Source organism: Rhinolophus sinicus, chromosome 3, assembly GCF_057876585.1.
Source record: "Rhinolophus sinicus isolate RSI-liver-muscle chromosome 3, RSI-T2T, whole genome shotgun sequence".
Lineage (NCBI taxonomy): Eukaryota > Metazoa > Chordata > Mammalia > Chiroptera > Rhinolophidae > Rhinolophus > Rhinolophus sinicus.
Genome location: NC_142503.1, coordinates 102,578,605 through 102,605,718, shown reverse-complemented (window position 1 = coordinate 102,605,718; position 27,114 = coordinate 102,578,605). Strand labels below are relative to the sequence as shown.

The window sequence follows — 27,114 nt, the reverse complement described above, 5'->3', positions numbered from 1 at the left end:
TGCCCCCTGCATCCTCGGGCTGCTCCCATCAGGATAGCTCCTTTACTGCACCTTTATTCACACTACTCCCCCATCTTCCTAAAATCTCTCCTGCTCCCCAAGTCCTGCCCGTTTTTGAGGACCCAGAATAAGTCTTACTTCCAAAGCCAATGCCTAAACCGTTCAGGGGTGGCATCATAGGGTCCCCAGGCTCTCCACCACCCAAAGGGATGTGGCTGTGGGGGTCTCCTCGGCCCTTCCCACCCAGGGGGCCCCGCCCAGCATGTGACCAGAATACCGCACCCCCACCCAAGCCCCATAAACCCTGTGTTGATTTATGGACTGTTTGGACAGTTTTTCCCACGTGTCCCTCCCCTAAGGAGGACTGTTTCTCAGGGACAAGTTTATTACAGGGAGCACACTAACCTCTTTCATAGTATCTAAAGGCATACCAACTACAAAAATATCAGGCTCTCAAGTGTGGGCAGCTCCGTGTGGGGCCGGGTGTGAGTGTGACTTTGTTGCTGTAGGAACCCATTGGTTTCCTCCTCGGCTGCCCTGCAGGCCCTGAGGTCCCAGAAAGGAGAGGGGGACACTGCAGGAGAGAGGTGCTGAGGTCCAAGGCTGAGGCAGGGCTGAGCTGGAGCAAGAAGCTGTCCCAGATGGAATCACCAACCTCCGTGTGCCCAAGGCTTCAGTGTGCCCTGGAGGCTGGCAGCAGAGCCAGCGTGGGGAGAGGCCTAGATGTTTCCGCCCTGGTTCCACTGGCTCCTGGACCAAGGGCCTAAACCACCAGTTACTTTCTCCAGAGCCCCCTCTGGTTTCCAAGACCAAGGGGGCAGACTAGAGCCCAGCTGAGACTTGTAGTGTGGACAGGCCTCCACACAACCAGGGTGACCTCCAGCCTCTGGGGCTGGCCACTGGGGTCCTCGTCCAGGGGGACCTGCTGGCAGAGCTGGTACTAAGCAGAGAGGCTGACATGGCAGGGTGATGCTGGGAGAGCTGGGAGGGAGGGGCTGGGAGGAGGGGAAGCACTCAATGCAGAGGAGAGCGCATGGCTGGGCCTCTCTCACCCTCAGGACTGGGCACCAGTGGCCTGGGCACCTGACAGGGCCCGCTTCCGGAAGGCCTGTAGGGCTGGGTTGTGCAGCAGTGTGTAGGCCAGAGCCCAGCGGGCCCTGCCTTGGGGGGCCCTGGGCCCCGTTCCCTTGGCCACAGGGTCCTTGGTCTGTAGCAACTGTATCCCTGAAAGGGGGAGACCTTCTGTGAGTCACTCAGCAAGCCCAGCCCATTGCCCCCACCCACACCCAGATCTGAGCAGAGTCTGAAAGACCCCAGTGTATGTGGGTAGGCTGCTGAGACTGGGTCTCCGTGTGTCAGGAGAAGTGCGGGGCTGTTTGTAAAGGCTTAGGGTGTCACCCTGCAGGTGGCAGACAGAAGAGGGGGAGGCTGAGCTCCTAAAGGGACTGGGGGTGGGGCTGGGACAAGGGCTTAGACACAGCTTGGTGTCCCCCCCTCCTGCACACTTCTGGGGGGGTGGGGGAGAAGGGGAACCACCACCTGAGCGAGGTGGGGGTGGCCTGCAGAGGGGGCAAAATAGCCATCTCATTTTCTGTGTGAGAGGGTGTGTGTGTGCACGCATGTGGATTGAGAGAGAGAGAGAGAGAGAGTGTGTGTGTGTGTGTGTGTGTGTGTGTGTGAGAGAGAGAGAGAGATAGAGAGAGACAGACAGACAGAGAGAGAGAGAGAGAGAGAAAGTTACCAGAATGGGCCAGGAAAACTCTCACTTCCTCTCTCCTACAGGTAGCCCAGGGACAAAGGAAGTGAGCATTTTCCCGGCACCCACTCAGTGGTGCGTGTTCGGGGATGGGGGGAGGCGTGCCTCCTTCCTGGGAGAAGCTAGGTGGGTTCAATTCTCCCATCCCCCGTGGGAAGGCACACCTTCTTCTTCCTCCCCGAGTCTGAGGCCATTCTGGGGGGTCCCGGGAGGCCGGGACTTCTGTGTTCGCAGGAGCAGGGCACAAAAGGCTATCATGGCTGGATGCGCCTGGCTGACCTCAATCTTCAGGAAGTTGCAGTATGTGTGGTAGCCTGGGGTGGGTGAGAGATGGCAGTGCTGGGTAGGAGGGCCTCAGACAGGCCCTAAAACACACACGGGGTGCCCTGGGCACCCTACGTGGTTGCACATGGACACCTGAGCACGTGGGCCGGCCACACACACCTACATGGTGGTCCCAGCCCCACTCTGTGAACAGATTTGCACATAGACCAGGTCCCCACAGACCCTCCCTTATTGCTCTGGCAGCCTGAGCAACCCAGCCCTCCTCAGCCCCTGGCCTGTGGCCTTACCAGGATCGAGAGTGGCGGCTCTAGGTGGCAGCAGGCTGAGGTCCATCTGGCCAAAGTGGACGGCGTTGTAGAGGGCAGAGAGGAGCACTCGCCAGGCGGCCAGCACGGCGCCCACCAGCACGTTGATGGGGAAGAAAAAGAAGGTGGCTGCGTACAGCATGCGCCTGGGGTGGAGGGCAAAGGCTGAGGCAGGTCCCCACACAGCCCCTTCCTCAGGGTCAGGCTCAGCTGCTGTGTATTTACTGAGTAAACCTGGTATGCACCCCGCCAGCTCTGGGCCCACTCTCAACCAGCTGTCCCTCCCTACCACCTGGAGACACGCAGTGTTACCCTTCTATAGACGGGGAATCTCCCTGAGGTGCAGAGAGAGTGGGTGACTGAGCCGAGGCTGTCGCCTGGTCAGCGGCAGGGCTGAAGTTCAAGTCCAGGTCAACCTGAATCTTTCTGTGACCCTGGTGTTTCCCACCTCCCTCCTCTGGGTCCCGCCTGGGGCCAAGGTCCCCCCACAGCCTTCCCATCTAACACAGAAATGGTCTTTCTGTTAACCTCCTTCCTGCAAAGAGGGAGGCGCATGATTTTGAGGGCACAGAGGATCCAGAAGGGGATACTGCTGATCCCCAAAGCAGAAAAGGCTCCTGGGATATTTCTGGCACCATAACACCTAAACAGAAAGGTATGTGGGCTAGGCGGGGCTGCCATCCCCTTTCTCTGTGGGTAAAGCCAGCTCTCTTTACTGCCCGCTGGGCTCCTGGAGAGAGAAAGGGGTGAGATGGCCTTGGAGGGAGAAGGGCGCAACGAGAGAGGCACGGGAGGAGAAGAGGCTGAGGACCCGAGACAGACACAAGCCCAGCAGCTGCCTCACCGGTTAGTCAGTTCTGCCCATCCATGGTGAGTCTTCAGGAAGATCCAGTGAGCTGCCATGTTCTGCAGGGTCACAGCCAGGGCCAAGGTCAGCCAGAAGGGCCTGCGGGTGGGGTGCGAGGGTGTCACTGTTAGTGGCCCTCTGGGAAGGGGTCCCAGAACCTTCAGCCCCTTGCCTCTCTCACCACGAGGACTCCAGCGATCGAAGGAGCAGGAGGTTCCTGCCGTGGAACACGGGCATGAACACCAGGAAAGCCAGAGCCATGGTCCCCAGGAAGAAGACGACTTGCTGTACCAGGAGCCCTGTCGGGATGGGGGGTGGGGGGGCGAGCATCAGCCTCTGCAGGACCCAGCGCACCCCTGCCACTCCCAGGAGCCCGAGGGCTTTGGAACCAGGCAGATCTGTATTCAGAGCCCTGCTCTACCTGGGATGGCTATTGTGAGGACCCAATGAGATCATGTCTGTGGCAACTCTGAAAACCACAAACGGCTTTCTAAACGTTATTTTCCCCCAATCCCTCTTGAGTCCTTGGGAACAAGACTGCATTTTAAATTAATGTTTGCATTCCTACTGGCCAGAGTCTGGCACATGGTAGGTGCCCGACAGTTGTCTGTTAAAACACTGGCTAATTGTTTATGTGGAATCACAGGTACAGGAGGGCTTGGGAGCAATAAAGTCTACCGAGATGAGGAATTACGACTTCTCTTTCTCCTCCTCCCACCAGGGGATGGGGTGAGAACTGAAGGGACCAGCAGGGAGAGAAATCAGGCCCTTGCTTTTGTAACACTGGCCCCAGCCCTTCCACATTTCAGAGGGCTTTGTTCACTGCAACACCCAAGGGAAGAATCAGAAAATTAGAGCTGGAGGGTCCTGAAACTTAACGTAGTCCTCCACCCTCAAGGCAGAACCCCGTTCACAGCCCCCATCTATAGCCATGAAAGCTTGCTTGCATGTCCCCAGTAACGGGGATCTCACTACCTCCTGAGGCAGCCCATCAGGGCATAGCCTCCCTCAGACAAGCAGGAATGTGCCTCTTTGAACTTCCTACCTTCCAACCCTGGGTCTACCCCTGTGTAAACACCTGGTGGCACCGAGGTGCCATCCTTATATGAGGGGTATCCTTACTCCAAGGGCTCCTGTGCCCCCTAAGTCCCCCCTGAGTGAGCTTCCAAGGGCAGGGAAGGCCTGAGGGGGTCCCTCTTCTCAATCTCGTCCCTGAGCTTGCCCAGCACAGGCAGACACCCAGGGGCAGTCAAAGCCTGCAGAGCACTCTCCCTTCCCTCACTGGGGCCAGTGTCTGGGGCCAGGAGAGGCCAAGGAGAGTGGGCTAGTGGGGCTCACCAAGGCAGGTAAAAGCAGTCTGGTAGGCGCTGAAGTTCATCCAACAGAATATGGCCTGGCGGGAGGGGTGGGGGCTCTGAGGCAGGGGGCCCAGGTCCAGGGCAGCCCCTCGGTGCAGAGCTTGCAGGTTGGCCCTGGGGTGGGGACAAGAACGGCAGGGATCTCAGGGAGCTCCCGAATTCTTCCTCTGGGACAGCCTCTGGCTGAACTCCCAGTTTACCTCCCATGGCCATGAGTAGGGAAGCCCAGGGCTGTGGGAGCCCAGTAGGGGCTACTAACCCAGCCTGGGGTCAGGGAGGGCTTCACAGAGGAGGTGAGGACTGAGTAGAGTTTTAAAGGATGAATAAGAGTAAGCTGCTGGGGGCAGGGTAGGGATCAAGGGAGACAAATTCAGGCCGAAGGTGAGTCCTGGGCCAAGTCAGGAAAGTGAGAAGCAACAGAAAAAATGGAAAGTGGCTCACAGCTCAGACACCAGACTGGAGGCAAGGTTCCAGGCAGGCAGAGGCTTGGGGGCCTTGACTGCCATTCTAAGTGGGGCCAAGCCTGTGAGGGAAGGTCCCTGGGCAGGACCTCGAGGCAGCTGGGCAGCAGGGCTCAGGGACAACCGGCCTGCGGAGACCCTCCCTCCCTGCAGCCCCAGGCTTTCCCCACAGACACTCTGGGTCGGGGGTCTTACAGGCCCGTCACACTCTGACCTTCTCCCCACGTCTGCACTGAGCCTGCCACTAACCTGTGTGTCACCAGGGAGCGGATCAGCACGAAGAAGGTGAGTAGGCAAGACAGGACCAAGGCCGAGATGTAGCAAACTGGAGGACGGAGAGGGAGCAAAGCGGGAGGCTCAGCCTGGAGGCTCTCCTGGGAGCCTCTGAACTGCTGCCAGGGTGTGCCTGGCTGGGAGGTACCCCTGCCCCACACCCCACTCTGAGCAGAGGCCTCTTGCCACAATTCCCGTTCTCAGACCCAGTGTAAGTTGCCAGCCACAGCCGGCCTATTCTGCCGGGTAACATAGTGGCCAAGACGGGGAAAGGCCATGTCTGAGGCTGTACGTCCGGCCGGGTCTGCTGCATCCATGGCTGTGTGACCCCTAGCCAGAGACTCCATCCAACCTTGCATCTGCCTCCAGCTCCTTGGCTCCCTGGCCGTGTGGACTTCAGGCAGTCATTTCATCGTCCAGCTGTCACGCTGCTGTTCTGCCCATCTCCCAGCATGACATGAGCTATAGAACCTCCTCTAGGCCCATGTCAGTGGCCTTCGTTCAGGGAACAGAGGATGCGAGTGCACTTCAGTGTAGCCTGAGTCCATCAGAACGAGGGGAGGTGACCACTGCTGCCCGTGTCCTCTGGGTGTGGCCTCTCGCCCCTGGCTCCCAGCCCACCCTGACCATGCACGCAGATCACGAGTTTGTTGTCTCACCAGCAGCGGGAGGAGAATGCATGGTGTTTGAACAAGCCTGGCACTTAAGCAAAGCAGGGATGCGGGCTGTGCCCTTTCCACCCTACATCTACCTCCAGCCTCACCCTGCCCTACAGCAGAGGCACAGGAAGACATGGGGCCGAGGAAAAAGCTGAGGCTCAGAGGGTCTGACCTGCTAGCCACACACTAGGAAAGAATAGAGCCAGATGTGCTACCATTCCAAGCGGACCCAGCATGAGCCCAGGCGCCAGCACCCTGATCTCAGCCAGCCCAGGGAAGTGTTCCTGGTCCCTGTGTCCCCACCAGACACTCGGGGAGCAAGCACACGTGGGAAAGGCAAGCACCAGTTCCACGTAGCCCAGGTGCCGGAGAAGTGGCACTGCAGCACGTTAGGATCACCTGGGGCTGTTAAAATCCCCGCGGCCCAGGCTGCACTCCTGACCAATTAAACCAGTTTCTGGGCCTGGGACCCAGGCCTTAGCTTTTGTGGAAGCAACTCCGGTGATTCTGACCTGCTGCCAGCGCTGAGAACTACTATGCTGGGGCTTTCCAAAGACAGACACTTCATGGTTTCTTTCAATCAGCAACTGATTGAAATCAGCGAACCCACTGACAGGCATAGAGCGACTGCGCAGGGGCTTCCATCACAATCACCTGGAGGGTTTATTCAATCAGAGGCTGGGGCCCAGCCTCAGGGTTTCTGAAGTCGGGCCTGGGGCTTGAGACTTGGGATTTTTAAAGTTAACAGGTGACTCTGACTGCTCCAGAAACCCAGGTCTGCCCTGGGCTTACTTCTCCAGTGGCAGGAGGGGGCACTTTTCTGAAAAGTAAACCTGGGAGAAAGCTCCAGATGTGCGCAGCTCTGCCCTGCTCCATCTGCCCAGCGGGAGCCAGCTCCACACCAGAGAAGGTGCATGTAGACGTTTCTGTCAGGAGGACAGGAGCCTGCCTGCTGAGTTGGCCCAGGTGAGTGAATAGGTAGATGTGGGATGGAGGGGTAGCAAGGTCCCTTTGGCCAGGCCTGGCCTTGGATCTACATCTGTCTACTTTCTGCTTCTCTCTCCCTTCAGTTGGTTCCAAACTTGGGTCCCGCCCAATCCTGGCGCCCATATCCTGTGCTTTTCCTCCTCGGGGATCTTGCACCTGCCCCCTTCTGGGACCTGCTTGGTGGATCTCTCTGTCTTCCCCGCCCCAGATCCAGGGCGTCAAGGACAAGGTCGCCTTGGTTGCTTCAGCACCCATTTTGCAGCTAGGGACATTGAGATCCAGAGAAGTGAAGTGTCTTGCCCAAGGTCATACAGCTAGTAAGGGATGGAGCAGGAATCCTAATCTAGTCTGCCTGACTCAGAGTGAGCGTTTTCTGAATGCTGCCACGCTTACGGCTCAGGTGCTGGGAGCAGGGGCAGCCCTAAAACAGGCCCTCAGAGCTCAGAAGGCGTTAGCTCCTTAGGCTAAAAACAGACCAAAGGGCCCCAAGCCCAGCTCTGACTGCTTTGGACATATCGCTAATGCCCCTGAGCCTCTGTTTTCCTCACCTGTGAACTAGGAGAGTAAACACTGCTTTTTATTTATACCTGCGTCTAAGATCCAGAGTGGAAACTTTTGGGCTTGGAAGTGTAGCATGTGATTGATTATAAATGGCAGGTGTAATGAGTAGAAGAAGAACCCATTGTCCGGGACATGTCACTTCCTGCCTCTGGATCCCTGATTTCATGCTCTGAGAGGTGTCTGACCTAACAGGGCTGCTGTGAGTGAGGTCTGAGCTCACTGTGGGCGGATGAGGGCCGTGTCTATTCCTCCCTGTGGCCCAGATTGGAAAATCTCCCTGGAGGTGCCATGTCAGCCCACCCAGAACTTGTCACCTGTCCAGCTTGTGGGCCTCAGCCGCAGTTCCAAGGCAGCCTATGGTGTGGGAGCAAAGGCAATGAGGAAGGCGGTGGGAGTGGCATCGGGAAGGAAGCCGCACGTGCTCATGCGTGCCCATTCCACCCCCTGCCCCTCCCCACTCCCAGCGTGCCTGGTCAGCCGTCAGGAACGGCTGTAGCGCAGTCACACCTCCACCTGCGATCCTGGCAGCCTAAGGAGCCAGGGGCTCCCAGGTCAGCAGAGGGCGCAGGCCCCGTGACCCTGAACTACCAGGCTTTATCTCGAAGTGGTGGTGACAGCCCCAGCGAGGTGTCAGGAGATTGCCTTCTTCTCTTGGCTCCATTTGTGCCTGACTGTACAACCTCAAGGTCGTCCTTCCCCCTGTCTCAAGTGGGGACACTTCTCAGCGTCCTCCACAGGGCTGTTGGGAGGCCCTGGAAGTGGGGAGGTGGGTACCAGGGCTAAGGGCTGTAAAAGCCACCGGCCCCACAAGGGGAGGTGGGTATGGGGGGCCCATTGTCAAGGAGGTGGCCTGGGAGTGCAGGGACTGGGTAAGAGAGAGCATGTGTCCTGCCCGACCTCACCCACCTGCCATGAGGATAAGCTCATAATCCTGGCCTCCACCCCACACCTTTGCTCCTCTCCTGCTCCCCCACCCTCAGCACAGGCCCCAGGGCTGTCCCCTCATCTCACACACACACACACACACACACACACACACACACACACACGACCTTCCCCGTCTCCAGCCTGCAGAGCTGGGCACACACTGAGCGTGAGGGCAGGAGACAACACACAAGCGGACGAGGAGCTGCTGAGAAGACCCCTTCAGATCTCAGAGACTTGGGACTGGAAGCTCCAACCGCCCCAATTTGGAGATGAGGCAGTTGAGACCCAGAGAGGGGAAGGGACGTGCCCAAGGGCAGCCAGCTCAGGTATCCCACCCAGCTCACAGCCCCGCTGTGGACCCTCAGGGACCCCCAGGGCCTCACCTTCTAGTGCCCACAGGTGGTGCTTCACCAGCTCCACTACCTCCTGCCTGTCCTCAGAGAGCTGGATCCCAAAGCCAGCCAGCAGGTAGGAGACATCCGTGGTGATCCCCGCCCTCACCTTCTGAATGGTGGGTACCACGCCCACCAGCAACAGCAGGGCCACCTGGAAGAGCGCCAGAGTAAGGGCGCTGGGGCCTGGCTGCACCAAACCAGGTACTCCCATCGCAGGGAGCCACAGGGAGACATCAGGGGAGATGCATCCCCGTGTTCCACCCCCAGCACCCACTGGTGTTCTGATCTGCCCCCAAGAGCAGTGTCCTCATGCCTCTGGTCAGCACGTTAAAAGCAGAACCGGTTTTAGTCTAATAGGCCACAGGCACGATTTCAGGCAGCACCACTGTATACCTCCACCTGTCTATCAATCAGCTTTCTAAACCTCAGAATACAAAACTTTCAGTTTTCCCCAGTTGGAGACACCAAAGTGTTGTATAAATGAACACCAGCATTGAAGGTGAACAGACCTGGATTCAGATACTGGCTGCCCTGAGATATTAGCTGTGGAAACTTGGCCAAGTCAAATCCACCTCTCTCAGCCTTAATTTCCCCTGTCTGTAAAATGGAGAAAAATCATACCTACCTCCCAGGATTTGGGCCTGTTTGTTTGTTTGGGGTAGTGGTGATGGTGGTAAGAGTGGTGAGGACTTGTCAAACATTGTTTCACTAAATCTTCCCAAGTACCCAAAGAGAAAGTTAATTCTATTTCCTCCATTTCCAGCTGAGCTAATGGACTCAGGGACATTGAGTAACTTGCCCAAGGTCATACAAGAGGTAAATAATAGAGCTGAGATTTAAACCCATGTTTATGTGACTCCAAAACTCATGCTCTGACTCTTTGTGAGCCCAACAATAGTTACCACCCCCTCCCTCTGGGTAGGCCATGTGCCCAAGACTCCAAAAGCCCCTGGTTGGGGTTGTGGGCTTTTGGAGAGCTGAGCAGGGCCAGAGCCATCCACGTCTGGGGGTTGGGCTCAGGGGTCCAGAGGCAAATGGCACTGCAAAGGCAGGACATACCTGGTAGATGGCCGTCCCTGTCAGGGTGACTGAAAGCACCAGCTTCAGGGGGAGTCGGAAGCCTGTAGTCCCGAAAAGGAGGGGCATGGTGAGCCTAGTACCACCCAGGCCCAGGAACCCCCATCCCTCCCCAGGGGCCCAGGAAGAAGGCCAGGGCTCACAGAACCCTGAATTTAAACCCAAGGTCAGCCCAGGCCATGGGCTTCCCCTTGTCCCAAGCTGGTTTTTCCTCCTGATGACAGGGTTCTACGATAGTAGGAGCTGGCCTTCTACTAGATGTCCTGTGAATAGGAATGCGGAGGTGACCTGCCACTCCCGACCTCAGCTCCCCACCCTTACCTTGCTGTGGAGTATAGATGTAGTGTCTGAAGCAGATCCAGGCCCGGGACAGGAAGCCATGCTTGGAGGTATGGGAGCTGCAGAAAGACCCAAGGGGGATGGGGGTCGGCACTCAGGAGAAGCCCATGCCCTGAGCCCCAGAGTTTGGGTCATTCCTCATCTCTGCCCCACCAGGCTGCTTAGAGCCAGCCCCCCAAATAAACCTACCTAGCCAACCCTGCCCACTGACCCAGAGGGTGCGCCTAGAACCTCACCTGCTTCCCAGCTTCTTCCGACAAAGGAGGGTCCTCAGATATTCCTCAGGGTATCTGCTCTGCCGCCCCTATAGGGAGAGACAGATGAGAGCTGCCTTGAGCCATCCCTGGGACCCTGGCTCAGATGTTAAAGTGGGCTCGCAGTAGGTGCTCTGTACAAACCTCTTGGTTGTGGGGGAGTGCCGAGAACGGCTAGTCTATGGGACGAGGCCCATGCCCCCCAATGCTTCCCTTTCTTCCTCCACAAATACAAGACTCATGAATTTCCATCTAAGAACACTCAATGCTGGGAAATTCTCCCTAAGGTCTAGCTCCAATCCTTTCCCGCTTTACTCAGTCACACCTCGTCACTGCTGCCCTCATGGCCCTCTGGCCTCTGCTAACTGAGACTGGGGTAGAAGGGAGTCTATGTCCCAAGTGCACCTCCCTGACCATGACACAGGATGGGGCTATTCCGGGTCAGACCCACCAGGCCTCTCGTCTACTCAAGGGAGATCACAAGGGTGACCAGATTTGTCTAAGCCACATTCCAGGCCTTAAGCTGACTGCCAAATGGCAGAGACCCATGAGAAGAAGGGGTGGACCCTGCCCCCATCATTAGGAGAATATAGTCCATTGTCATCTGTTGCTATGGCAACCCTGGGATCCAGGGCAGGTGTGGGTTAGCTCAAAGCTTGACTGTGTCCTTTGAGGCTTAAACCTCTTTGACTAAGGGCCAAAGAGGATTTATTTCCCCCAAGACTTCTCAAGAGGAAAGACATGCAATGGGGGAGAGGCAAGGCAGAGAAGATGCCTGGAAGAGGTGGAAAAGGGATTCCTTGAGGCAGAGCAGTGCCTGACGCACTGTGTGTCCTGGGGAGCTGCTCATCTCTTCTGAGCCAGCTGTAAAAATGAGGGAACAGGCTTCCCCAGAGGGTCAGGAGGCAGTGGTGACAAATACTCAGAACCCTACTGCTACTATATGAGAACCAAACCCAGAGTCAGGTGGGTCCACGGGGACCCAGGGCAGCCCCTGGAGACCCTGAGCCTTTTCTCCCCTCGCCCTCCATTTCTCCTTGGGGACCTCACTTCTTTCTGGGCTTCGGTGCCATCCCTTCCCCTGAGCCCACCAGACCCTTAAACGCTGCACACGCACAACTGTGCATCGTCTGTCCTCATCTAGCACTCCATGTGGCAGCACCACCGACCTGCTGTCTGTCCCACACTCGCCTTTACAGCCTCTCCTTCGCCTTCCCCAGCTGAGAGTAACCGGCCCTTTGCATCTGTGTCCTCAGCCTTTCTCAAGGGCCTGTGCGGACATTTCCTCTTCCTCCTCTCTCACCAGGAGGAGTACTTGACCCCACCTCCACGGGAGCTCCCATGGCACTTGGATGAGCTCCTGTTGCACTTTTGACATTGCTGTAAATATATGTTGCTGTGTCCATCTCCCCTAGCGCACTGGGAACTACTGGCGGCCAGACATAGCCAATCAGCTGAGTCCACAGCACCTCGCCCAGGACTGGCACTTGGCTGGTGCTCAGACGGCTTCTTCATAAGATTGCCATATCTTATAAGGCTTCTCTCTTGACATGATGTACCGATCCATCTATGCAAAACTTCAGAAATATTTTGCTGAGTGTCTATGACATCCTAACACTTGCCAGGTACTGCAAATCATCTCTGCCCCTTTACTCATGCTCTTTCCTGTGCCTGCAAGGTCTTCTCCTTATTCTCTCCCCATTCCAGATGCTCCCTGTCCTTCAGCCCTCTGCTCAAGTCTGCTTCCTCCAGGAAGCCCTCCCCTTTATCTGACATCCCACCGAGAGTTGGTTCATAATGTACTTCTACCCTGAGTGCTTCTGGAGCGTCCCCACCAGGCACAAGGCCCCAGTGGTTCAGACCAGAGCTATGACTTACTGGCTCTGGCCCACTTCTCCTTTGTTGAGTCCCTTCTCTGCCCACAGTTTGGTGCCCTGGGTAACCTGGGTGCCAGCCATGGGCCTGCCCTAGCCTTTGCCTAAAAAGGGAGGACTAACCAGTCACACGATGACTCAACAAACCTTTCTGAGCATCTGCAGTGTGCTGGGCCCTCCACCAAGCATGGCGACAGCTAGGGGACTAACAGACAGGGAGCCCAGCCCACCCCCTTTACCTCAGAACCCACTCCAGTCCTATGGCTGAAGCTTCTCACCAGCTGCACCGGGTACCACAGGCTCAGGAATCCAAGGCCCAGAAGGAGAGGCAGGGAGGCCAGCAGGGAGTAGTACTTGTAGATCTGGACAAACATCAGACACCCCTGCCGTCTGCCTCCCTCCTCCAACCAAAGGCCAGGGTCCATTTCGCTTCCCACCTCACCCCAGGGCCCGAGGGTAGTCTGGGGGGCCATGGGAAAGCTTGTGGTCCTGTCACCCCCACCCCAACCTGGGCCACTCAGGACAACCACTCCCACTTCCCTTCTGGGGCCCTGCAGAGGTGCCTGCCCCTCCCCGAGGCCCCTGGACTCCCATGGCCAACGGGAGGAGGTCATGTAACCCAGCAGGCTGCAGTATGGCCTGAAACGGCCTGAAACAGGGACACCCATTTTCCATGTTCCTATGTTCCGGGCACTTGGACACCGGCCCCTGAGAGTCAGACAAAGGCCTAAGTTTGTCTATGTACAATTTGCCACCTGGCATTAGGGGAGTATATGCCCTACCTCCTGGCATTGAGGTCTTTGTCCCTGAAGTCCCGGGGTTGGGCTCTTATACATTCATCCATTTATTTGCTATTCAATACATTTTTATTGAGGGCTTAGTATGGGCCGGTTTCTGGGTAGTGAAAAGATGAATCAAGTCCCTGCTCTTAAAGAAACCAGCTTATCTTTACCTCTACCTGAGGGACTGGTGACACCAACTTCATTAACGGGGAAACAGTGTCTCAGGAAAGTGACACACGTTCCTCAAAGCACCTAGCAGCACCTGGCATCATTTTGTACATTTGTTTGTTTCCTTGTTTATTGTGTCTCCCCTCCTGGCATGGCAGCTCTTGGGGTGCCAGGGACCTCGTCTGCCTTGTTCACGGCTGCTTTCCAGTGTTGAAAATGTCCCTGGTACAGATACGTGCTTCCAAAGCTTGTTGGATGGATGGAGGAAGCAAGGAAGGAAGCTGGATTCAAACTTGGGTGGTCTGGCTCCGAAGTCTGCACCCCACCCTTTGGGCTCTAGACTGGGCAGCTTCACACCCCAGCCAGCAGCCAGTGAGCCAGGGGAGGTTCTGGAAGTCTCTTTTTAGCTCTCTGAGACCATACCCCTACTCACTGCCTCCCATCCTCCATCTGTCTTCACTTCCACTCCAGCCTGGCCAAGGGAAGGCTAGGGAGCTAACTAAGGGGTGCTGGGGGGACTTTAGGCTTCCTTTTCCTCCTCTTCTGTCCCTGCCCCCTCCCTGCCCCCTCCAGACGGGAAGCCTCTGAGGGCTGGCCCAGCTGCCTTGTTTCATAGAGGGGCCACATGGAACGGCACGTGTTTAGGAGTGGAACCCTGTACACAGCAGAAGGTTGCAGGAAAGACCAGCATACAGAGATGAAAGGAATCACGCTGGTGTAAGCAGCCCCCCATGTTCTCTGCCCCAGGCCATTACAAATCAGTGGTTACCTTGGGCGCCTGGGGACACTCCGCCCTGTGCCAGACCTGGACCCCAAAGTGAGCCCAGGACAGCACGGTGCCAAGCAGATGTGAGGCTCCATGCCCGACTGTGGCACAGGCGGCCAATGGGTAGTAGAGGGCAGGGTAATAGAGGAGGGCCAGCATCTTCCAGGACCCTGGAAAGCAAGACAAGCAGAGAGAAAATGATGGAGGGGCAGGTGTGGGCTGAATCCCACCCACCCAGGCCTCCCTCCTGTCTCCATCTTCCAAGCCCCTCAGCTGGCTCAGTGGGCAAGAGCCCTGCGTTCAAATCCAGGCTCTGACTCGTATCAGCTCTTTGATCTTGGGCCAGTTACCTCTTGGAGTCTCAGTTTTCCCATCTGTAAAGTGGAAATAAAAGTACTAAATTAGCAAAGACCCAATGAGAGGGTATGTGAACAGGACTTAGCACGATGCCTAAGTTAGTCCTCAGCACATCAAGTTCCTGCTTTCTTATCGTCTCCTCCTCTGGCCGGTAACGTGGGGCTCGGGTCCGTAATTGTGGAGTCCTTGTGAGGACTGGATTATCTATGGAGGTCATGTCACAGGACAGTGGCTCCTCTCAGTGGTAGCTGTCCTTGTTACTGTCACCTCCTTGAGCCCAGCTCAATACTCCAGGACCCCTCTGTCCCCCTGCCCATCCTCCTTCATTCTCACACAGGGCTGGGCCAGCGGGGAACTCAGCCTGTGCCCGTGAACGAGAGCGCCCTCCCTCCTGGGAGTGGGGTTTGCACAAAAACAGAGGAAGCAGAGAGGGCAGTTTTGACCCAAGGGTTGAGACCAACAGGAGGGAGGGTTCGGCATTGTGGAGGGATATTGGGGAGGGTAAGGGGACTGTCTTCTCAGTGCGGCCCATGCCTGGGATGGGGAGCTACTTGGGTCACCATACAAGAGCACTGCCCTGATGCTCCAGGTTCCCGCCCCACCCCCACCCCTCCATCCAGGCCCAGGCCTCAGCTGTACGGGGTACCTGGGCTGGGAGGTGAGGCCGGGGTCAGGAAGGGCAGCGAGGCCTCGGCCGGGAGCAGCAGGCACAGGGAACTGAAGAGCACCATGAAGATAGCCGCGGGCACGGTCCAGGGCCCGTCCCCAGGCGAGAAATCTACAGGGCTGGTGCAGGGGCAGGGACAGGGCAGAAGGGAGCTGCTCAGGCCCTGCGCTGCCATTACGTCATGTCATGTTCCATGAACCAGGGCGGCTGAGTCAGGCCCACTTCCCAGATGGGGAAACGGAGGCCCTTCATCCATCATTCCACAGGTATTTATGGAGTGCCTCCCATGTGTCAAGCTCTGGGCCCTGTGGCACGGTGACCGGGGAACATACCCCAGTGCACGCATGCACACACACACACGCGCGCGCACACACGCACACACACACACACACACACACACACACAGGCCTGGGCACGGCCCCCTCCCCCTCCCCTGGATGCTTCAGGAAACAACAGCCCCCGCACTAATTGCTCTGTCTGGGTTGGCAGACCTTCAGAGAGCTCAGAGAGTCACAACATCCTTGCACAACGGCTGCCGCCCTGGCCTGGGTGTGGCCCAGTGCAGAGGGCAGACCGAGGACACCGCTCTCCCAGGCATCGGCGCAGCTCTGGGCTTAGGGCAAGCTGCTCAGCCCCTCTGCTGCTGCAGTCCAGCTCGCCCTCATGCCCTGGCAGGGTCATCCTGCTTCACTCCTCCCCAAGCCCTGCCCCAGGCAGGGCAGAACCCCCAGGCTAGTTCCCCAGGAAGCCAGCGTGCAAGACTCACCTTGGTGCTCAGCCCAGGTGGAGGCTGCAAGGCCGCCTACCCTGGGGCTCCACCCACGACCTCCCCCAACCCGGTGCTCTTTCCCACACAAGTCTGCCCTGTCTCATCTCCTCAGGGTCACCCTTGTCCCAGACTCTGGGACTGCAGGGCTGAGGAGTCAGGGTGGGAAGTCCCTCAAAAATCTGCCATTAACATCAGGGTCCAGGTGAGACCCTCAGGAAAAACGCTGGTCACGATGGCGTGGCGTGGTCATGGCCTGTGCAGACCACAGGCCGGCTGATGAGGTATGTCCTGGAGCTGGGCCCTGTTGGGCTCTGGGTCCTTAGGGTTTGGAACAGGAGCAGGTGGACCTGAGTGGGTCCCTCCCCCTCCCTCTGGGGGTCCCCGACTAAAGCTAGAGATCTGAGTGGGGATGGGGAGAACGCTAGGGTGAGAGAGAAGGGGGTATCCCTGAGGCCAGAACTGGCTTTTAGGCACCCCCTAAGTGGGGGTGACCAAGCCAGGGCACCAACCTGGGCAGCCCGGGCCTGCCATGTCCGCAGTGGGGCCAGAGCTGGCGGCGCCTCACCAGCATGGCCAGCAGCAGCAATACGAGGACCTGCAGGAGAGCACAGTGGAGGGAGGGCACAGGGGGCCCAGGCCTTCCCAGAGGGGCTGTCAGAGCGCTTGGCCTCAGGCCCCAGGACACCCCCTACCCACCCTCCCACACCCGTGTACACTCGTGGTATCTTGGGGACTGGCCAAGTGGTGACCAGTCTGAGAGGTTGGACTTGGTCTGAATCCTGGTTTGGGTTCCCACTCTAGGAGAACCCCCTCCAACATTTTGGGCTCCCAGGGGCCCCCTTCGCCAGCCCCAGCAGGGAACATAAGTGCCCCTGCCCAGGCTGGCAGCAGGTTGCAAGCCAGTTTGGACTCAGGTTAGACTCACCGACAGCACGGCCAGGCAGGCATGGAGAAGGCCAGGGGGCACACTGGGGTGGCAGGAGGGTACCATTCTGCAGAGTGAGTGAAGGCTGGGTCAGGGAGTGGAGGCCCCCAGGGTGTGCAGCTAGGTCTGTGGCTCCAGGCTGCCTACACTAGGGCTCGACCTCCCTCACCCCTCTGAGGTCTCCTACACAAGCCTGCCCAGTTCCACCTTCTCAAGGTCCTGCTGGGGCTCTCGTGCCTCTATGGTGTGTTGATTCTGTGCCAACTTGAGGTTCCAGGGCTGAAGGAGACAAGGAACTCCCAGGGGAAGACACAGGGAAAACAGAGTGGGCCAGCTCGGCCTTAACCTCTTTTCTTTCTCACCCAGATTCTTCCTATCCTTCAAGGTCCACTTTATCCTTCCCTCTTCCAGGATGCCTTCCTGATTGCTCTAGGCCCTACACTTTCCTCACAACCATGGCTGAGATACTGCCTGGGTCGAACAATGAGGCTTTTGGCCCTACGATTTGTCCTCCACTCACTGGTATCTGAATTTGGCCTGTGTCTGACTGGAATGATCTTCCTTGGTCTTCTAGGACTTACGTCTCTTCCCATTTCCCTTTCATGAAGGCCTTCCATGTACAGCTGGACAGGTTGCACACTGCACAAGGACGCTCAGCCAGGGAAATGAGTGTGGTCTGAAATCCAGGCCACACTGCTCATCAAGCCTTGCTCTTCCTGAGCCTCATACATCTAAACGGGGGTCCCTTTCTCTAATTACCAAAGGCTCCCTATGGCCTGGCAGAGGTCCTGCTCTAGACATAGCTGAGCACAGACGTAGGCCCATGGTGGAGATAAACAGATCGACGAGCACAATGGAAGCTTCAACTTCCCCGGAAACTTCCCAGGCTGGTCATGTGGCAGAGAAAGGGGTAGGAGCCCTGAGTTCAGAGCTGGACCTGGACCTGGGGGAGCAGACTGGGTCCCTTGGGAGAGGGAGACTTCTGGGTTTGCCCAGGTGAGGCCTGAGAGTGCCAGAGGGAGGATACTAGGCGGGCAAGGCATGAGAGGCAGCCCTGTGCTGCAGCCGGGCCGCCCTGCCTAAGGAGGCTCACCCACCCCCTGGGCACCCTCCTGCTGCGTGAGAAAGAGGACTCTCATGGCCTCATGTGCAAGGTGAGCTCAGAGCCCGAGGACTCTGCTGGAAGCCCAGTCTCCCTGGAGCTTGCTTTCTCTCAGCAAATCCCAGAGAGAGAGAAGCACGAAAGAACCTGGTCACCAGGGCTGGTCCTTGGGGATGAGGGACAGAATATGTCTGTTCTGTACAACTTCTTGGCCAGGGCAGAGCTGGCCTCTCCCCAAAGTGGAATTGTGCTCATGGGTAGGGTCGGTGCCATTGGGGGATCAGGTTCCCGCTGTCTGAGCTCAGGCCTCAGAGTCCCCACTTCCAACCCTGAGACCTCTTACTCCAGCATGGGGGTGGGGTGTGGGCTGGCAGGGCCTCTCAGCCCCAAGAGCTGAGCGCCACCTGTCTAGGCCCTCTCGCTGTGCACCTCCTCACCTGACTAGGTCCTGTCCCTTCAGTCCCCCAGGCCAGCCAGGGCGGGGGCTCAGCAAACTGTCCCTGGAGAAGTCTGACCCTTTTCCCACTCACCCCAAACCAGGAGACTGCCACCGGCCTGGATCCTCTCCAGGGCCCTGTCTGGGAGCACCTGTGGCCCACTCTGTACCACCTGGGGTCCCCCATTTACTGCTTAGCTCAGCTTGGCTGAGGCTCACGGAGCTCCAGATGTTTGTGGTCTGAGCAAGAGAAATTTGGCTAATGGCTCATGGACTCGTGTTTTATGCTGTGGGATAGACAGGATGACAGACACAGCACCACCTCAGGGAGGGTGGGGAGCTTGATCCTGCAAGAGGCAGAAGCTCGTGCTAAAGGTTGCAGAGGAGGGATAGAACCCTGGGGCAAGGCATCAGAGCCAGGGGCATTTGCTTTACTTTGAAAGATGGTTAGCATCTCTTTAAGCAAAGAAGGGGAAAGGGAGCTCCATGGAGAGGGAAGAGCGTGGGGAAACAGAGTGACGGGCAGCGGACTGTGTGGCTGGGGACAGACAAGGCTTGCAGCTTGATTGCAGCCCAGAGGGTATGCTGAGAGCAGGTTACAGCAGGCATGGGGGGCACTGGGGAGCCACGGAGAGTGTTTGAGCAGGGCAGTGTTTGGGATTTTAGATTTCTGGGGCTAGATTTGAATAATAATGACAGCAGTAGCTTGTACTTACTAGCCACTGACTAAGTGCCAAGCACTGTTTCTTCCATGTATTAACTCAATTATTACCCACCAGGTGTGGGCTATTCGTATCCCCCTTGTGTAGAGAAGGAGACCATGGCTCAGAGAGGCTAAGTATCTTGCCCAAATCACACAGCTAGTAAAGTGGCAGCGCCAGGACTTAAACTGAGGTAGTCTGTCTCCAGTGCCTGCATCTGACTGGGAGATGAGAAATAAGTATATGAGGGAAGAGATTTGTGTCCACAGCCTCAGGCTGGGAAGCTCAGTATTGATGGTGGTGGATAGCACATGGGCACGTATCAAGCTGGGCACATAACCGGCCAGAGGAGACTCGGGGGTGGACAGAGCCAGCTCGGCTTATGCAGATCAATCCTGTGCCCATGCAAAACCCCAGATGACACATCCCATCCCCATCAGACTCAACCCCCAAACTGTTCAACCAGGTCCTGGCACTACAGGGACATGTGGATAAATGTGACCAGGAGACTGAGTCCATCCCAGTTGTCACCAGTGCCCACCAGTCCCAACTCCCAGGCCTGCTGGGGCACCCTGAGGCCCAGAGGGGGACCACTGACAGGGCTCTGCAAAGCTCTGGTGCCTCATCTCACAGAGGGGTCTGACTCACACAGGGCGAGATAAACTCAAACTCCCCTCTGGAATTCACCTGGGCTCCCTGCTTCCCACAACCACCTTTGAGGGGGCGGGCTCCACTTGGTTTGGCTAAATAAGTAGGTTCAAACAAACCTCTTCATTCTTCCCTGCAGTGGAATAAAGGAACTGCCAGTTCTAGATGCCACCCACATTAGAGGTAGGACTCCCCACGACCCAGTGCCAGCCACACACCCGGCTTTATTCTAGGGCCCTATCTAAATGCCCTCACCACAGAGCTGGCTGCAGGGCCTTACCCCAGCCAATGAACAGACGCTGAGGCGCCTAAGGACACAGCCTCAGCTTTGGGCTCAGGGTCCCCATCCGTGTCCCCCTGGGGCTCCTGGGCCCCTCCCCGTTCTGCTGCTCCTCCCACTCCGTACGCGTACACAGGGCAGGGTCAGCCAGGGAAGGGGCTGCTTTTCTGATGGTCAGAGCCCTGGAAACAGCAGTTCCTCCCCCCAGGCCTGGGTGGGGCCTCTGTCCCAGCCGAGTGACCCAAGTCTGGCCAAGCCAGAGCCCCAGCCCCTGGGGAGGCATGCGAGCATTTCTCCTTCTCCAGTTTCTCGATGATGGAGAACAGATGTGTACACATCTGGCTTGGCAACTCCCCACCTCACCTTACCAGTTCTCCCAACCCTCAGACAGAGCAGGGAGGAGGGGGGTTGGGGCCAGGACAGAAACTAAGTACGATGAGGGGAGAACTGGGCTCTGGGGACCTCAGAGGCTAGGCATCCTTGGTAGCATGTGGGGGCACAGGGTGGCCCAACTACTCTGCCAGGGTGCCCAGATGAAACAAAGATAGAACCAGTCTGGGAAAAGGCCGCTGTGGCCTGAGTCCTCAGGGCACACGGTGGGGAGCGAAGGCCACCTCCCTCCCAGCTGGCCCAAGCACAACTGCAAAAGGAAACAGGACCTCCTCATCTTCACAGAGATTCCCCTACCAGGCTTTCTTCCTTGGTTCTCTGCCTTCCCCTGCCCCCAGCCTGTCCAGAGAACCTGACACTTGCTAATACCACCCCCCAGACAGTCACCACAGGGGTCGGTAACCCCTTAAAAGCAAGCGTGACTTCCTCAACTGCTCACCCAGCACTCTCCATCCTGGCTACGGGCCAGAGTCGCCCATGTCAAGGATGGGGCCCAGGAATCTATATTTTAAACACATCACACAGGTGCTGTTTAGGCGACCACCTGGGCATGGGCTGGTGGCCTCCCACAATGGATGAGGAGACTGATGCCCTGAGAGGCTGTCACTTGCCGAGAGTCACACTACAAACGAGTGGCAGGGCCCATCTTAGCAGCCCTTGCCCAGGGTCTTCTCTGTCCCCCCACCAGTAACCTCTACCACACCCCACTCTGCTGGCCACAGAACCAGGGCTCCCACTTACCCCTCGGGCTGGAGCTCCTGGCCACCCTGGGGCTCATCGATGTACCAGCTGCCATAGGAATAGTCGTCTGTGTCCTCTGAGAAGGTCTGGTTCCCCGCTGTCGTGGACATTCTCGAACCCTTCTTCTTTGACTCCCAGACAAGAGGAAAAGAGCCACTACCAATGTGAAAAGAGGCTTAGAAAAAAAAATAGAAAGAAAGGAACCCAAACAAAGAAATGTTTCTCTTTAATACTAAAGGTTATTTTCTTGCTTTTAGCTCTCCGGGAAAAGTCTGTCTGGGAGTGAGGGCCTGATCCCGCTGGCACGGGAGGAGGGGGTTGGGAGAAGGGGCAGGGCTTCTCTGTCCTCTCTGGGTGCTGCAGGAGGTAGCTCTCCCTCTGGGGCTAGTGTTCCCCTGGGGCCTTTGGGCTCATGCTGGAGTACCTGTGTGTCTATCTGTCTGACTGCCCACCAGCAGGCCTTTGCTCAAAGGACCATTTTCAAAGAAGGTTTGTCCAATCCGAGCTGCCCACAGACACACCCCCTCCTTGTTTCCCCCTCCCCAAACCCACTCAGACAGACCCACAGACATACACTCAAGGAAGCGCCAGGGAGGAAGGAGCTGCAGAGATGAAAGGGTGGGCGGGCTGCAAGGCGGGCTTAGCGCTTTGCCGGGCCCTCCCAGCTGGACCCGAGACCCTCCAGCCCAATCCCCCTCTTTGTTCAGGCTCCCTTGAGACCACTCCTTTGGGCCTCAGTGGTGGGAACACACCACGGTCCTCTCCCTGCTCCCCCCCCCCCCCCCAGGAGAGCGCAGCTCCACTGGGCCTAGCCCTGGAGGGGTGTGCATACCTGCCTTCAGTGCCTGCCTCAAAGCTGTGGACCTTGCCCACGACATCTGCAGTGCCCCACACTCATTTTGGCAACCCAAGGAGCCAGTGGGGGCTGGGCAAAGGCAGGCACGGGGCCGGTCATGGCTTCTCCTGGGTTTCCATGAAGGAGGCAACATGTATCTCACTGGTAAAACATTTGTGTTTCTCCAACTTGATTTCACAAGGAGATAACTCACCCCCACAAGGCACAAATTAGTCCTTTAAACATGAACCAGACCCACGAGTAGGCAAGAACACCTCCCGCTTCCTGCTCCTTCCAGGGTGCGGGTGATGATAATGAGGGCTGTGCCTGAGCAGGGGCTGGGGTTCCTCTCCATCCTCCCTCCCCTGAGAAGCTGCCTCCCCCACCCCTGTGCCCCCCTCTCCTTGCCAGCCCATTCTCCTCCCCCTCTTTGCTCAAGCCCAGATGGGTTGGGGGTGAGGCAAAATGCAGAGGAAGGCAGAGAGCACGTTCTCAGGCCTCTAGCCTGGGTGGGGGTCAGGAACCCCGAAGCGCTGAAGGTTCCCGTCCTCCCAGTACCCCAGAGGGGGCCTGGCCACCGCCCTACCCAGCTTAGGCATTCATTCAACAAGGTTTTTAAAAGACGTTCATCCATTTATTCTTTTAATGTAAATTCATTGAACACCTACTAAGAGCCAGCACTGTTCTAGGCCCTGGAATGTGAGCATTTACAGTTCAGGGGACACAGACAAGCAGGTAAATGAGCTCAGGTGTCAGAGTGTCATAAAGGGAAGAAGGCAGGATGCCCTGACATGTACCATGGGAAACTGCATTTGGTCCCAGAGAATGGGGGGTTTTCTGAAGAAAAGAACCTTTGAGTGAAGATCCGAGGGCAGGAAAGCCAGCTGAGCAGAGGGTGGGGTTGGGGAGTAGGGGTGTGGGGAAGCGTGTTCCCAGCAGAGGGAACAGCACAGGTGAAGGCTCAGAGAAGACAGGCCTTGAAACCCTAACGGCCCCCCACCCAAATACCACACAGGCCTTCCAGAATGAAGACCTGAGTGCTATGGTGGCCTTGGTTCCTCCCCCTCTTGACCAAATGGCCCCTCTTCCAGGAAGAGGGCTCTGACCTCCCCTTCCCCCACCAAAGAGATGTCAGTGTCTCGAGTTGAATCTGAACTTTATCCAATGCAGTGCAGGATCCCACACTGCCGTCTGATCCCAGGGATTCGGGTGCCTCTTGCCTCGCAGGCCTGGCTGGGAGCTCCTGAGAGCACAGCTCTGACTCTTCTCCTCCACCTCCCTCCTTCCCCAGGGGCACAGGGCTTGGGTCAGAGGGACTTTTTACCCGGGCTTGGCAAAGCCATGCTCTTTCTGGCGACCATCAGTCGCTCCTCCATGGGCCTGCCCTGTGCAAGCGAGTGCTGTGCCCTGGTTTCCCCAGCCGGGCTTGCCAGAGCCTAACATCCCCTTCGCTGCTCATGGGTCTCAGACCCATAGCTTAGGGAGTAAGCAACTCCTATTTGATTTTAAATCTCCCTCATGATACCGCTAACAACTAGAATTCAGTCTGTGACAGGGAGCTCTCTTCTTATGCAAGGCAGAGGTGTGACCAAACCCAGCTCTGTCCCCAAAGTGATATACCACCCCTCCCCGCCCCCCCATAGCCCAGCACCCATGAGATGCCCCCCCTGCTCCCTGGGGAAATGCAGAGGGGAGAAAGAAGTGAACTTCTCTGGTCTCCTGGGGTCTCCGGGTGTGGGCACAGGGGCCAGAGGGCAGTCTTGTGCCCAGTACCACTCTCAGGGTCAGCGCAGGGCTGGGAACAGGCAGGGGCAGGTCCAAGAGGTAGGAGCAGGGTTTCTAGATGGCAGTGGGACATGCCCTGGTTGGGGGACAGCCTACCTGGGTTTGAGCCCTGGATTGCCCCTGTGACCCTGAGTGAATCCCTTCGCTTCTCTAGGCCTCAGCCCTGCCTCTGTCTCAGGAGGGGTGGGTCATCCAGCCTGGAGACTGATTGTGGGCTCTCCTCTCCCCCAGGTTCCCACTCCCTGCCCTCAATGACTTCATGGCCCAGGAATGTAGAGCCAGCACACTAGGTTGTAGCAAGGTCAAAGCCACAGAGAACTGCTATGACTAGCCAGGCGTTTCCCATTGCCTTACACCCACACTCCTGGCCCCCAACTCCCCCATCTGCTCTTCCAGGGGGCAGGGAGGCAGGTTGGATAGCATATCCATGGATACTAGGTGGCCACATGTCTCAGGCTAGGAGGGGGACCCCACTCCTTAAGCCCAAAGTATGTCCTCAGCTTGGAGCTCACATCTGCAAAATGGGAGGGTTAACTCTGAGGTGTCAGGGACTGCAAGCTGGCAAGGAAAAGTAATGGGAAGAGAAAGGTGGTAACGAGGTGCTCCTGAAGAATTTGTCCGAAGGCCTGGCAGCAAAGTCCAAGGGCTGCCCTCTGGAGCTGGCTTTATAGGAGGACTCACCTGAAAGAGTAGGAGACCAGCACCTGCCATCAGAACAGGGGCCAGAGAGTGGATGTACTTGGGAGAGAGACTGCAGAAGCTGGCGTGGGGCGGGGAGGAGATGGCTGGGGCAGTTTTGAAGTCTTCCTGGAGGAGGGGGCCTGGAGCAGGGCCCTAAGATCAGACAGGGTCAGTAGTGGTAGCTGGAATGAGGTGTCAGTTTATTAGGAGAGCTGAGAAGGGGAGTCTGAGAGGTAAGAAGACAGCAAGGCAGGTGTCAGGGCTGCCCAGCTGTGGCCTGCATGAGCCCATGTGAGCCCATTCAGATGAGGCTGAAGCCACATTCAAGGAGCAGCCCTGGCCAGCGGGGCTCCCAGCTGGGCACAGATTGGGGTGGCTAAGCCCTGCTCACTGTGGGAGGGGTCCCAAAAAGCTTCCGGGCTCAGAGCAGACAAAGGCCGCCTGGCCTGCCCCTCTGGCTGGAGCTGGCCCACAAAGGCCTTCGGACAGGGCTTCCTTCCTCCTCATGTTTTTCTTCAAGTTGATTAAATCTGAGGAATTTTTGCATCCAGAATCACAGGCCCACATGCATGCCTGCCCTCCTCGGCCTGTGGTTTTCAGAATCCTCAAAGGGCAAACTGCCAAGCTTAAAAGGAGTGAGCCGGAATGAATGGGGAAGGCCAGCAGCAGCCCCAGAACTCAGAAACACCCCCAAGGGTGCCCAGGACCCCTAGAGCATCTCCAGAATCTCAGCAACATCCCCAGAATTTTGTAACCCCTCAAGAACACTGGAAACTCAGTATCACCCCCATGAACCCTCAGATATTCATGAACATACCAGGACATACCTCAGAACCTCAGCCACATTCCCAGGACCCTTGGGGCAAGATGGTCAAAACTATGGTGTGAGGGCTGCAGAAACCTAGGGATCCCAATTGCTCACCATCCTCCCATCCCAGCCTTTGGCTCTCTGAGTGCAACTGTACCCCTCAAAAGTTCTACACCACCCAGAGCCTCAGTACAGCCTCAGAGAATTCTCAAGGGGTGCTCTGGTCCAGGATGGGGGGCTGCCCCATTGCCTGCTTGTACAGCCTGGCCCCTCTGTGAGCCGGTGAATAAGGCGCCAAGGTGCGTTCCACCCCATGCAAGCCAGAGAGCTCGGGGTCCACAGTGCCCTCCACACGCATGGACCTGTCCCTGGCACACACAGGTGCCCACCCCTGACCCCATTCAGTGCCCGGAAGGCAGTGCTATTGGCTGCTGAGCTCATGACAAGAGACAGTGGTGGCTCTGTACCTCCTGTCCCCATGCCAGGCGGGAGCCTCAGAAGCATCCTGTGACATGCCAATCTTGGAACCCTCCCGCTCCCTCAGCGACAGCACCATCAGGGCACAGGGACTCAGGCCGCACTGCTCTGGTGTGCGTGTGGAAGCTGGAGAAGAGGAGAAGGGTAGCCCGCTGTCCCAGGGGAGCAGGTGTTCTTCCCTCCCAGAGGACGAGGCTCGACCTGACTCAGAGGAGGAAAGGTGGGGAGACAGATTTCAGCTCAGGACAAAGGTAGCTTTTCTACTCTCACGGAGTAGTGAGCCCCCCATCGGGGGGCCAATTAAGAAGACACTTGTAAGACCAAGATGTAACAGAAGGTTGCCTGCCTTCAGAGGAGGCCTGGCCCGCAGGCCATGAGAAGAGTCCTGGATTCTCCCTTCCCAGCACATGCTCCTTGGGGTGGTGCCACCGTGGTCTGGCCTTGACATGGAGGCTTTGTGCTGCCCTCCTCCCTCACTGAGGACACTGGCTGCTGGCCAGATCCCCTGAGAGCTCTCTCCCTGTTCCCAGAGGACAGGGCTCTCCATCAACCTCTTGCCCACCAGCAGACCCTACTCGAACAAGACTCTTCTGACGTCTCCCTGCCTACTGGAGCTCACACTAGCTCCCCAGGGCCCCCCCACCCCCAGTGCAGCCTCTGCAGGTCCCCAAGCTCGTCCCTCCGAATTGCTCAGCCCTACCATTCCTGCCTCCAAGCCTGTGTTGGTCCTCTTCCCCCAGCATGCCCTCTCCCTGCTCCCCCACTGGTTCCAGTCCTACCTGGCCCACCTCCACCTCCAGGCGTTCTCTCTCGACCTCTCCCTTCTGTATCTCTTCCTCTCCTTATTGAGCACCCTGGGGAGTCCTGTCCCTCCAGGCAAGCAGGGTGCTCCCCCAAAACTGGCAGCTCCTCCTCTGAGCTCCAGGAGCAGCACTGGCTGGGATCCCAGGGGCTGACTCGCTGTGCAGTCTCAGCACTTGGCCCCAGCAACGTCCTCAGCACCTGCTTTCCAAGGTGTTTGATCTCTCCTCCCAGAAAGGCACTCCCTCCTCCCCACCAGCTCTGGCCAGGCCCCTCCTCCAGCCCCCAGGCCTCCTGCCTGTAATTCCAGAATCGGAGAAACCCAGGCCACCCCCACCTCTCCCACTCAGGCCCACAGCTGGGCTGGGGCCCCACACCACACACAGGACAGCTTGTCTCTGCAGGAGACTCTCCACCCCCCAAACCATTTGCCCGAAACTTGATCTCGTTGGCCCTCGGAGTCACCTCGGTGGAGAAGCCTGCTCAGGGCTTTGATGGCTGACTTCCCCAGCTGTGGCCCCGGATGGGCTCAGGAACCCCCTACCTACCCTCATTTGTCACCATCCATCACGGGGACGGGAGGGGAGGGCGGGAAGGATTGCACCAAGCTGGAGGGGAACCACCAGCTAAGCCTTTA

At 57.6% G+C, this 27,114-nt stretch overlaps 1 protein-coding gene across 8 annotated transcripts; it reads right to left on the bottom strand.

The window, feature by feature from the left end:
- Positions 1–367: 367 nt before the first annotated feature.
- Positions 368–26,587, bottom strand: STRA6 (signaling receptor and transporter of retinol STRA6). Of its 8 annotated transcripts, none has more exons than XM_019735922.3 (19): positions 26,456–26,587; positions 21,091–21,246; positions 16,793–16,859; positions 16,377–16,462; positions 15,078–15,217; positions 14,425–14,448; positions 14,078–14,244; positions 12,598–12,720; positions 10,467–10,534; positions 10,213–10,289; positions 9,874–9,935; positions 8,803–8,965; positions 5,262–5,337; positions 4,532–4,665; positions 3,375–3,492; positions 3,191–3,292; positions 2,329–2,492; positions 1,921–2,070; positions 368–1,224 (listed from the first exon to the last, which is right to left on the bottom strand). In XM_019735922.3, exons 2-19 carry the CDS (start codon positions 21,198–21,200, stop codon positions 1,055–1,057), a joined length of 2,001 nt encoding a protein of 666 aa, XP_019591481.2. In that variant the 5' UTR covers positions 21,201–21,246; positions 26,456–26,587; the 3' UTR covers positions 368–1,054. The 8 variants fall into 8 exon arrangements, with proteins under 8 accessions (XP_019591481.2, XP_019591477.2, XP_074184368.1 ...); XM_019735918.3 differs by having other exon boundaries at positions 21,091–21,265; positions 26,456–26,580; XM_074328267.2 differs by lacking the exon at positions 26,456–26,587 and adding an exon at positions 23,807–26,292.
- Positions 26,588–27,114: the final 527 nt, after the last annotated feature.

What these genes read in the sequence shown, in the direction of transcription:
- STRA6 (XM_019735922.3), bottom strand. Translation starts at nt 21,200, where the DNA reads ATGTCCACGACAGCGGGGAACCAGACCTTCTCAGAGGACACAGACGAC. An exon ending in GGCAGGCCCGGGCTGCCCAG is followed by an intron (nt 15,218 to 16,376) that starts GTTGGTGCCCTG and finishes CCCCTGCACCAG; the next exon opens with CCCTGTAGATTTCTCGCCTG. An exon ending in GACTGCTTTTACCTGCCTTG is followed by an intron (nt 3,493 to 4,531) that starts GTGAGCCCCACT and finishes CCATCCCGACAG; the next exon opens with GGCTCCTGGTACAGCAAGTC.